At 36.4% G+C, this 12296-nt stretch overlaps 1 protein-coding gene across 11 annotated transcripts in view; it reads right to left on the reverse strand.

Moving 5' to 3' along the window:
- Positions 1–3386: 3386 nt before the first annotated feature.
- LOC129745910 (uncharacterized protein CG3556) overlaps positions 3387–12296 on the reverse strand; it is a 154996-nt gene continuing 146086 nt past the window's right edge. For 10 of the 11 annotated variants that reach the window (XM_055739294.1, XM_055739295.1, XM_055739293.1 and 7 more), the window contains exons 9-10: positions 11586–11736; positions 3387–5580 (exon numbers count right to left, since the gene is read on the reverse strand). In XM_055739294.1, coding sequence (XP_055595269.1) covers positions 11675–11736 — 62 coding nt within the window. In that variant the 3' untranslated portion in view covers positions 3387–5580; positions 11586–11674. Of the gene's footprint in view, positions 5581–11581; positions 11737–12296 lie in introns of all 11 variants that reach the window. The other variant, XM_055739299.1, reaches the window with a different exon arrangement.

Genomic DNA, 12296 nt, shown 5'->3' on the forward strand with positions numbered 1-12296 from the left:
GAAAGGATCGTTCCACCGGCAGACCAGCGGAGTCGTCGTACTACTCCGTCAAATTTCCCTGAAGAAACAATTGCAAATCAGCGGGAACCGGAATGCCGTCCGAATGTTCAACCCGGTGTACGTGCGCAACAAGAGGAAACTGGAACCTTCACCGGCGGATTAAATTTCATTCCCGGACAAGGATCTACCCCGGTCGCTCCAGCCCTGCAGCAGCAGCCAACGATGCCCCCCGTAGCCGGAACCTTCACCGGCGGATTAAATTTTGTTTCTGGGCAAGGATCTACTCCGGTTGCTCCAGTCTTACAGCCACGGCCATCGATACCTCCCGTAATCGGATTCGACGACGGAGATACTACCCACCGGCTGAATAGAAGTCAGCTGGCCGCTAGACAAGCCGTGTCCAAGGATCTGCCGGACTTCAATGGGAATCCTGAAGATTGGCCGCTTTTCTTTTCGATCTTCAACTCGTCCTCCCAGCTATGCGGATTCTCGAATGAAGAAAACATGCTGAGATTGCGGAAATGCCTTAGAGGAAAAGCGCTAGAGGCAGTCAAGTGCCGCATGCTCCATCCATCGAACGTACAGGGAGTTATGGACACCCTTAAGATGCTGTATGGACGACCAGAAACGATCATTCAGGCTATCGTCAGGAAGATTCGGGCATTACCGTCTCCTAACATCGAAAGGTTGGATACGGTGATCCAATTCGCCCTCAGTGTCGAGAATCTGGTGGCGACGGTGGAAGCATGCGAAATTGGGGATTTTATCTACAACGCTTCCTTGAGATACGAATTAGTGGAACGATTGCCGCCAACGCTGAAGCTAGACTGGGCAAGAAATTCCCGAAATACACTCAACCCAAATCTCTTGGACTTCAGCTCGTGGCTCCGTTTCATCGCCGAGGATGCTAGCGCGGTTTCAATTTCTGCTGGCAGTGATAACCGTTTTAGATCTTCGAAAAAGGATGGGTTTTTGAATCATCACGCAGAAGAAAACCGTCAGCCATCGGAGAAACCGTCGGTCGCTCAAGGGAGCAACAAACCCTTTTCAAAAGACTTCGCCAAGGCATGCCCCGGATGTAAAGGAAGCTGTTCATCATTGGCGGAATGCAAACGGTTCAAGGAGCTCAGCTACGATTCCAGATGGGCGGTAATACGAGAATTCAACGTCTGTCGGAAATGCCTGCGCAAACATTACGGTCCATGCAAGCAGAAAAAAGCGTGTGGTGTCAATGGCTGTACGTATTTGCATCACTCTCTTCTACACAGCGAAGCAAGGCAATCGACGACCACAACAGCTACTCCTTCAACACCAACTCCTCAAGTCCCAGCAAATACCAGCTGCAACGTACACCAAGGACAGTCCGAAATCCTGTTCAGATTCGTTCCAGTTCTTCTACAAGTCGGTCCGCAATAGCTGTCAAACCTGCAAGAACGAAGGAGCTCGACCACAAGCACCGCTGATGAGCGATCTGCCGCCTGCTCGTCTAGCGGCCTACAGTCGACCTTTCAGCCACATGGGGGTGGATTATTTCGGCCCAATGACGGTATCCATAGGCCGCCGAACGGAGAAACGCTGGGGAGTCTTAGTCACTTGCCTGAGCGTACGGGCAATCCACCTGGAAGTCGCGCACTCACTGACAACTGATTCGTGTATCATGGCTCTGCGCAACGTCATGGGCAGGAGGGGAGTACCAGTCGCCATATACAGCGACCATGGTACGAATTTCGTAGGGGCCAAGAAGGAGCTACAGGCCGCACTCGAACAATTGGACCACGATAGGATCGTAGCGGAATTTACTTCACCTCAAACCACCTGGCACTTCATCCCTCCTATGTCCCCTCACATGGGAGGAGCTTGGGAGAGGCTGATTCGGACGGTCAAACAGAACCTGGAGAAGCTGCTTCCGAGTCGTCTGCCATCCGATGAAACGCTGCGGAGTACGCTCATTGAGGTGGAAAGTATCGTCAACTCGAGACCCCTGACGGAAATACCTCTTGGCGACGATCAATCTCCTGTGCTGACACCTAACCATTTCATCATGGGGTCGTCGAATGGAATGCTGCCGTGGACCTGCTTCGATGACAACCCCACCCGATTGCGGCAGAACTGGCGGATGTCACAAAGCCTAGCGGATCAATTTTGGAAGCAATGGCTGCATGACTACCTCCCTTCACTGACTCGTCGAGCGAAGTGGTTCACTGAAGCGAAGCCGATCAAGGTCAACGACATCGTGATCATTGTTGACGCACGGTTTCCTCGCAACTGCTGGCCCAAGGGGCGAGTGATCGCCACTAATGTAGCACCAGATGGGCAAGTCAGGTGGGCTACAGTGCAGACCGCTAAAGGTATATACGAGCGACCATCCGTCAAACTCGCGGTGCTCGACGTCGGCGTAGGAGGAAATGCAACTCAGATGGATCTTCGGTGCATTGAAGGGGGGAGTGTTGCGCGCGCCACGTCGACCAGCGAGCCTAGTCCGTCCCTGGTTGTCGACAACAAACGTCAGCCGTGACAACCGTTGGCGAACAAGCGAACCGGCCGCCGAACTGTGTGGAGAAAAAAGAAAACTGGAGAAGGCGAAACGAGTGAAACGTGTTCGATTCAGTTAGAAAGCTTTCTTATAAAAATCCGAATTAATTATTCTAAAGTTGCTAGGTTGTTATTTTTCTTTTATTCCTATTTGGATCTACGTGCAAATTGGATAACCTAGAAAACCTTAACCTAAATTTGTTGACTAGAACGTACAAGGACAGGTTCCTACGAACAGACTTCTTCTAAGTTGCCCGTAAAAGTGTTGCACGATAGCGAAGAGCTACTACAGTAAGTAATTTGTAAAATATTCTAAAGACTATCTAACCTAAAAGTGCTCCTGTTGCAGGAATTTTGTAATTCTTTTTCTTCGTGAAATATACACAAGTCTTCACAAAACTGAGAAGTTTTAATTCTATCGGCAACAATAACCGTGTGCAATCTGGTGTGAGAAATTTTAACCACCCTTTCCAAAATTCATCCTATCACCTTTCCACCTCCGAAATCCTTAATCTCCATCCCTTCCTTCCTATCCTTACTATTTAAGTACATATCACATAAGTACACACACAACTCTGGAACTGTAACACTGTCTAGGGACCGTCAACAGTTTTTTATAAACTTCTTCGGACGTAACCAAATAAAGGAAAAAAAATACAAATTCGAGTTTCCTAAAACTTAAGCAATTTCTCCATGATTCGGAGAGTCATTATTCCGAGCCGGAAAATTGTAATCTTAGTGTGTAGAGCGATAGTCTAATTTTGATAAAGTAAAAATAAGGATGATGAGTGCGTTAAAGACAAACCCATTCCCGGATTTCGGATATCTGAACAAAATCTGCCAGCATGATGAGATAGTGGTGGTTTGACTAGTTTTTTTTATATATTTTAATATTCTAAGCTAGTTGTTTATATATGTACCATTTTCTGTTGTTTTTGTTGGTTTTATTTTTTTGTATGTATAATAATAATTATATCAATAGTAATAATTCAATTCTTCTGATAAATATTTGTGTATGCAGTAGTGTCTTTGGTGGCTACCGATTTTTATTATTATTATTTTTTTTTTAGATATTTATTATTTTGCTCCAAAATGTTGTAGTAAAACTAGCCAACTACAGTGAATGTTATGCTTAAAAAATGAAATAAACGCGCTTACTCTCAATATTTGCTTTTGCTTTTGATCCACGTGTGACTTAGTACTTGGTTTCTATTTCATCCTTGTGATAGATAATTTTTATCCTAGTAGATGTTGGTGGAAATATGTTTCAAGTTCTCATTCAAAGATAGTGAATAGTTGTAACTATTTATTCAGCATCAGTTATCGATTAGAGTCAATAGTCGTTAAGGATGTAAGGGAAATTGTGAAATGCTGTCTAATATAGCTGATATTAGCAAATGTTAGCAATCCAAACGGTGGTATCTACTTTGAAAAACTAGAAAGATTGCAAAAGCTCGTTTGATTCAACTGGAAAGGAATGCTTAGAAATTAGTTATAAAGTTAAAAAAGTCGGATAGATTGACTACAAAGGCTGGTTACATTTGCGCTTTCTACTTTTATATTATGCTAAATATGTACCTAATCATAGCGAATAACATATTAACGATCTGACTTCTGCACACAACTGCCAGATACACTTCCTAATGTCTAATATGTTTTTGCTGTTCACTTTTTCCCCACACTGCATTTTGCACGCACATAACTGTTGGTTTTGAGAGCTTTAGCCAACGCCGTACTGTTTACATGTTGATTAACATCATTTACTCTTATTTTGTCTTTCGATACACAATGCATAAATTATTGTCAATATTGATGCTTCGAAAATAAACTTCCTTTGATCACATTCTAATTCTAGTTTCAGCTGTGTTTATGCAATCGTTTATGTATGTGTGTATTTTTCAAGAGCTCAATTTTATATGGTTTGCTACGGCGGGTTTTCAGTTCGGCGAGCAGTTCTTTTCCGAACGAGTTATCAATGCATGCCAACTTAGAGAAAAGTCTTTTACAAAACTAAATAAAATCAGAATTATGTTAGAGCTTTATTTCAGTTTTTTTAAACTTAAACATAAAAGAATCAAACTCGGAGCAAAAATCAACAAAATAAAAATGAAAACCAAGATGTCCGTTGTTAAGCAAAACTGTTGCGGTTTAATATTTTTTTCGAATATATTAAAATAAACTTTTTCCAACAGCTTGCATTGAAACTCGGCTCATCTTTCCTCATTTATGTATAGGTTTTAATCTTTTTATTTGGCTGGAACCAAAAATTGCGGTTTTTTATAATATTTCAATCATCAGCATAGATATTAGTAAGCTGAATTAGCATTATAATAAAAAATTATTACTTAAAATTTATCAAAACAATAATCACATGACGTGTTTTCGGTTATATATTGTAGATTTATTCCTATGTAAACTATACTTTGAGCAAATCTGGAGTCGCTGGTACTCGCCGTCGAAACATAATAACATGTCACAATGCCTACAAACTACTTATTGCATTCTCTACAACAAAAGAATGGAAAGCTCTAAACGACAATTCAATGCACTCAGTTCAGGTTATTTATCATACAGAAATCTGATCTCGCCCTGGCTAAACACAAAACGATGTCCCTCCAAAGGTTGAGTTTTTACTTTTTCATTTAAGCTTAGGTATCTTACAACTGAGTTGTGTTACTAGACTTATTCATATAGCGTAAATTATCCATATCTGGTCATTGGTAAATCGATACTGCAAATTTTCTTACTGTTAACGCTCAACACCAGTCAAAGGGTGTTTTGAAAAGAAAAGCCAATTTTTTCACCATCCTATTGTTAGGTATAAGAAGGGTATAACTGGAAGCAGGTGTTCCAGAATTAATTTCTACCAGACACTTTCTGTTAATGATGGCTATTCTTTTTTTACTTATTCACTCTCTTGTTTCATCTCTCATGCTTAGCTTAGCTTTATGTTCCCTAATACCTTTGTTATTTCTATCCTTTGCCACCCATCTCTTAGGGCAACAATTTTCCGGATCCGCATCTTTCTGCCTTGCATTTTTCTTTCCTCTGTAATGAATCCAATTAGTATTTAACTATCAGAACAAGAGAATTTTATGTGGGTAGCATGTACAGGGGTGTCCCAAAATTGCATAATGTCTGGAAATCTGGGGGCTCACCCTCTAAATAGTAGATTAGGTAGATTTGGATGTGGAGAACAAACTTTTGTAAGGAGCCGACTTAAAAAATAAATTCTGGGTCCAAACATTTTTACAAAATTTATATATTTTATATTTTTTTAAATTTTTTTTGAATAAAATTCTACACGTAAAAAATAAAAAATGAACCAAATTTGTATCAAAATTAAAAATAAGCAAGCTATTTTTAAGATAAAAAAATGTTTTTGATCCAAAAATTTCGTATTGAACTGACCGAAATGTGTACCTAGCGTCAAATGCGTTTGATACTAATATCATCAAAAGATGCGGATTTTTGTGCACTTGAACTTAAAAGCGAAAAATTAAAAAATACCTAATTTTTTATTTTTATTATATTTTTTTCAAGCATTCCACCGCCAATGCAATTACATCACTAGAACCGGTATGAAATTTGCTTTCTTTTGCACATAGTTTTATTGCCTAAACCTTACGTTAACGTACTCAAAATCCAGTGTAAAGCAAGATTTAGGTGTAGGGATTGTCTCAGAAAATGAAGATTCATAAAAAGTTCGAAAAACAGCTGCCTTTGAAAAGTCGTCATAAATTATGTATTTCGTATCTAAAAAATCTAAAGATGCCAAAAAATGACAAATTATGTCCACTTTCCAATTCACTTTTAATTTTTTTTCAGCTTTGGCGGTTGATTGATTGAAAAGTACGGGTTTTACACAACTTTTTTAAATTTTTTGTGGCCATGATCTTAAAAAAAATGAAAAAAGTTCCATATATGCAACATACAGGGGCGGTCCTAGAGTCGACTCTTGGGGGGGGGGGGGGGGGGGGGGGGTGATTTTCCAATTTTCAAAAATCAGTCAATATAAAGGAATGTTAATATCTGGTGAAAAAAACTATCATTTGAGTGAGCGGAAGGAGAAGGGTGAGGTTGCGGGGGGAGGGGGGGGGGGGGCGGTAGGGCTATCCTTTTATACCAGCGAATAATAACCACTGCGGAAAAATGTTGATATTTTTTTTATTTGTAGGTATATCTGGTATTTTAGAATTGTCACTTTAAGAGCTCTTTTAAAAATTTCTCGTTATAAATGAAATTTTCCCAATTAAAATAATACACACGTTGTTGAGAGATGACATGTAGAAAAAATATTCAAGTTATTTTAATTTTTTTCCTGAGCTTCTAAATATTAGCGATCTGGTATTTAATAATTTATCGGAAGTATTTTACTTTTCACCGATAAGCCCGATAAACAAATTAACAAACATAACAAACGGGCATTGAATTCTTCATTAAGGTATTTTACTGAATCGTGATTTGGAAATTTAGTGATATAATTTTCAAATTTGGAAACACAATATATAAAATCAAGACTTTAAATATAAATTAAGTAGAAAAAAACGATTATCAAAATCAGTTTCTAAATTCTGGAACCGAATTTTATTTGATTTGCTCTTGAATTTAAAGTTTTCGTTCAAAATTTTCAATTTTAATTGTATAACAACAAATAAATTATAAAGAAAAGTGATGTATCTTTGTTCACCTTCACATAATTACCAATTTTTGAAACAATTTTGAATTATAAAGCAAATTATGAAATGAAGGGTTAATTCTGATTGTTAATATTCTTCTTTAACAGTCTCAATAATTATCAATTGAAATAGCCAAGCTTTCAGATTAAGAATATCAAACCTTAAGCAAAATTTTAAATTAAAATTTGATGTGTAGATAAGCTGAAAGGAGTATCGGTGACATAATTGGTGTAGATCTTGAAAGTGAGTGTTGGTTAAAAATCACTAAAAGATCTTCTGACTGTTTTGCATGATAGAATGCCTTGTTGCCGAAAAAATAGTGGAATGATAAGAGATACTTTTAATTCACAAGGGAAAAATTAAAACCGTGGCAAACTGATTTTGAAAGCTTTTTGCGTCTCAAACTCGATTTTTTGTCTGTTTTTTCCCTTCTAATTTTCTGGCACTGAGTAATTTTGAAACTTAGCAGTTCAGAGTGAAATCGATCAATGATAATTGATGAAGAAACGAACTTGAACAACAAAAAATATGTTAAATCTTTACAAATTGATTACTTCTATAATTTTTTCTCATGGTAAATTACTCACAGTCTTTATGAAAATTGATCATTAAGTAAATATCTTTTTTCTATTTTTTTTTGATATTTTACACTTTTGCTGAAAAGTGCACAAATTTCTCCAATGACCCTTGTATTTTCAAAATTTATACAGGAAAAAGGAGCTGATAAAATAATTAAAATTTGCATTTAGAGTTCCTAAATAAGTTGAAATCAGTTTTCAAATTCTTTGCACTTCGGAAAATGTAAATTTAGTTTTCTTGTATTATAGTTTTGAATGCAGATTTTGGGTTCTAGAGATGAATTTGAATCTCTATCTCCAACACCAATTCCTGAAACAGCTGATATAAATACTTATTTGTTCCTTTTTGGCACTGAAAACTCATAGGAAACGCAAAAGTCATAAAACGTAATCTCTTTCTTCGATTGATTGTTGCTGAAATCTCTTGAGAAGATTTTTTTTAATTTAAACTCTTACTATGAATATTTTATATTCGATTTCTGTTTGGCAGCAGTTTGTATTTTTTTCATAGTCATCCATAATATGAATGTTTGATGTGATACATTTCAAACAGAATTAAATAAAGTCAGATCTAAAATTTAAATTTTTGTTTTTGAATTTCATAATATAGGTTATTAATTTTAAGTTTATAATTTATATTTGAATGGTGGATTAATTGAAGGTGAAAAATTCTCGCGAAAGAGAATCTTTACTGTGATTCAGAACCTGATTTTTATTTTGTAATTGAAGGCAATATGATGAAAGCAGAACAAATATTTCAAGTATTTCAGTGTTATAACCATTTTCACCCCCCTATATGACTTTTCCAAATTTTTCATTTCATTAAATTCAAAACAAAATCAAGAACTCAGAAGCTCTAAAAAAAAATTTGATGCGATTTGCTCGTGTAAATTGGGCATTTGAGAGAAATTAGTGACAATTTAAAAAAAAGAAGTCCCTGCATTTTATTAATAGCAAATTCGAAATCAACACTCAACAACAAACTTTTGTTGAGTAACTTATCAACAAAAGTTATTTGGTATATTTCAGTCCAGGGAATCCTAAGTTACAGCTGCTTGAGTTTGGTTTACCGACTTTTTTCAATATTGAGCCTTTTAAGTGATAAATTAACTTTTTTGTTGAATAAACACCCCCACGGAGTGGAAAATTTTAAATTTGGAAGGCACATCTACTAAGAAAAGTTCCAACTTTTTATAAACATTAGAGCTTTTGCGGGTATTTTGTAACGTATTTTTGCCGCTTGGGGGGGGGGGATGATCACCCCGATCACCCCCCCCCCATAGGACCGCGCCTGGCAACATATAGCTTCTAACTTCAGCTTTCTTAGGCACTAAGTTAATTTTTTTTTCGATTACAAAATAACTGACTTACAGCTTTTTTCCTGAATCATGTTTTTTCCTAAAATTTTTTTGGACTTTTAATAACTTTAAAATTGTTGTCTGTAGCTTAAAATTGTCTGAAAAACACATTTGAGTCGAATTATAAGCTTTTCAAAACTATAAATTTTGTAGAAATCGGTAGAGAAACAAGAGAGTTTTAGCGAATACAGTGTAAACCGTCATTTGACCGCTCGCGGTATGAATAGGTTTACCACAGGCGTTATTCGAAAACCGCAACACTTACAAAAATTAAAAAAAAAACGCAAAAATACTTGCATTTTAAAAATAAAAATAGTCCTTCGTTAGTTTTGCGAAAAAATGTTATATAAGACGTAATAATCATTAAAAGTTCAAAAACCGTCATTTGACCGCCTCCGGTACGTTTAGTGTTAAAATCAAATCTTTTGAATGTGATGTTTGCGTTGCGTTTGCGGATCCTCTAAACATGATTTTTTTTTAGTCTGCTCCATACAAAAGTTTGTTCTCCACATCTTAATCTATCATTTGGAGGGGGAGCCCCCAGATTCCCGGACATTATGCAATTTTGGTACACCCTAAAGTATAGTGGGGTGCGAAAAAATAGTCAAAATTCTAAGCAAAATGCTTTTAACCAATGTAAATTTGATTCAAAACTTTACAGAAAGGTCAAAAACTATTATTCTTTGATTTTTTTAATATCGTCTTTGCGCTAGAATGATTGAAACAAACATTGAAATAAAATTTTTAAAAATTTGAATTAAAAAAAGTTTGAAAATAACTTGTGTAAATTTTTTAAATCAAAATCATAATAATGTGCAACATCTGTTGTAGTAAAATGGATGTTAAATTTATTTAATTGGAGAGGTTTAATGTTCATTTGGTATATTTAACCGAAACCAATTTTATTTCCAAATCTAAAGATTAAGGTTTTACGAATTTTTTCAGCACGTATCCGGCTATTTTATCTGTAAACCTGGCAAAATCCTGGCATTGGATTTCAAAATTGTCAACCAAAAATGCTGGCAATATCCGGGCAAATTTGATCAAAACTCCGAAATAACTCAACAAAAACCAAGAGAAAAAACTTGAAAAAATGATAAGTAGTTCTTTTATTAAGAACCAATAAATTATGATATGGGTATTTACATTCATACAGAACTATCCTATGACTGACAGGATTATTTTATTCTCAAGGCTGGATTAATGAGGGGAGGGCATTGGAGGCAATTTCTCCGGGTCCCCCGGCTCAGGAAGGGCGCATGAGGAAAAAAGTTTAACCTGTGCCTTAGTGTGCCTTAGGGTCTAGCAATCTAGGAAAAGAAATCGGAACTAGAAATTCGAAACTAAAACGTAAAATATTACAGGCCAAGGGGGGAGGGGCTCATGAAATAATTTCTCGAATAGTTTCTTTCTCGTTTAAGTTTAGCCCCTCCCCCCCCTTCCACTAGAATAAGCATATAGCATTTTTTCCGCAATTTTTGCGGGCCGGCAATTCAGGGCAATTTTTTTCTAAACTTATCAGAATCTGAGCTGGGCATTCGATTTTGAATTTTTAACACAAAATTCGGACAAATCTAAGCTGAATCCAGTGATAATTCGTTGAAAAAATAACAGTGGGGACAACATTTCAAATTTATTGATTATCAAAACACGTCAGAAGCTTTAAAACCGTTTTTCAAATTCCAGAAAAAAAAATTAGACAAAACCTGCTAAAAAAATTGAGCCCAATTTAAGTTTTCTTTTTATATCTTAATAATGTGGATAAATCTAACAAAATACGGACTAATTTTTACAATACAGTTTTTTTGAGTTCTAAACATATAAATAGAAACGAGCATTTGAAATGCAATATGGTTTCAGTTTGCTTAAAACATACCAATTGAAACTGGACTTTGAGTTTGCTATCAAACGTCCCCAAATAAAAACATATAACAACTATTCTTCAACAAAAAATGTTGAACAATACTAAGACTTTGACGAAAGTAATTTATCATACTAGTTTTTTCAAACTTCGAACGGATTTTCAAAACTTTATTTCAGTAGTTGTTTGAACCATTCTCGCACTCTTTTCAACGATGATATTATTTTTTTTAAATAATGATTGTCGGCCTTTTTGTTGAGTTTTTTTTTGAGATGCTATTATATCGCACACCACTGTAAATCACCAAAGCAGTTCTTATGAGGAATAAAAAATTAACAACCCATAACAAAATATCAGAGTTTATACCAAAAATCGAAAACAGATAGAGTTCTTCATTAAACTTCATAACTGATAAGTAAAGTTTTTGAAATTGTGCAATTTTAAACTGTAAATCAAATAGCTAAAAGTTCTTGAACTTAAAATATCGCTTTGTTATGTTATTTCACTGCTTCTCGAAATGAATCTATTTGCTCGGCAAGACCGTTTTCCCGTCCCATTCCACACCTCACATACCTACCTACTAGCTTCAAGATAGACGGACTCGTGAAGAAGAGATTCTCCTTACTGCCAGACCTCCGATCGCTACGAGCGTTGCAGGAAAGCGATTTATAGTTTTTTATACCAGTACAGATAATGTTCGCCGTCCTCTACGAGCAGTTCGTCAACGCCTTCGAAAGAAAAAAATGGAAAGAAAAGGAAAAATGGTCTGGTAAACTGTGTTGGAAGCGAAGAAAAAATCCTACGAGACAAAACAGGTGGCAAAGATTGGCCATCAGAGGAGGTTTAGTGTAAGTTTAATTACTGTCGGATAAAGTTTTCTGGCACGTAGCTTCGGGTCGATTCGCCGCCAAGATAGGTACGGCTATCGTCTTGTCGGTGCTCGGGCCAGGAAAAAAAATGTCCCATTAACTCAACAAACTTTTCCGATATGGTAATGAGCTGATTGGGCTTCAAGTTAAATAATTTATTTAAATTCGACATGCAGATAGAAATCCGGCGGATGGTATTTTAATCTCAGAAATGGATTAACATTTTGATTACAGAAAAAACCTCAGTGAAAATACCTACAACTACCAAAACATAAGACAGAGTTTATAGCAAAATCAAAATCTAAAATATGTTCACCAAGGTTTTTTACACGGTATGAAATCCGACGTTAATACTTGGGACTTTCTCTTAGAAACCGTGTTGATTCGTGTGATCCGTTTAACAGAATCGTGCTTTAAAA

The sequence above is a fragment of the Uranotaenia lowii genome, chromosome 2 (assembly GCF_029784155.1).
Source record: "Uranotaenia lowii strain MFRU-FL chromosome 2, ASM2978415v1, whole genome shotgun sequence".
Classification (NCBI taxonomy): Eukaryota; Metazoa; Arthropoda; class Insecta; order Diptera; family Culicidae; genus Uranotaenia; species Uranotaenia lowii.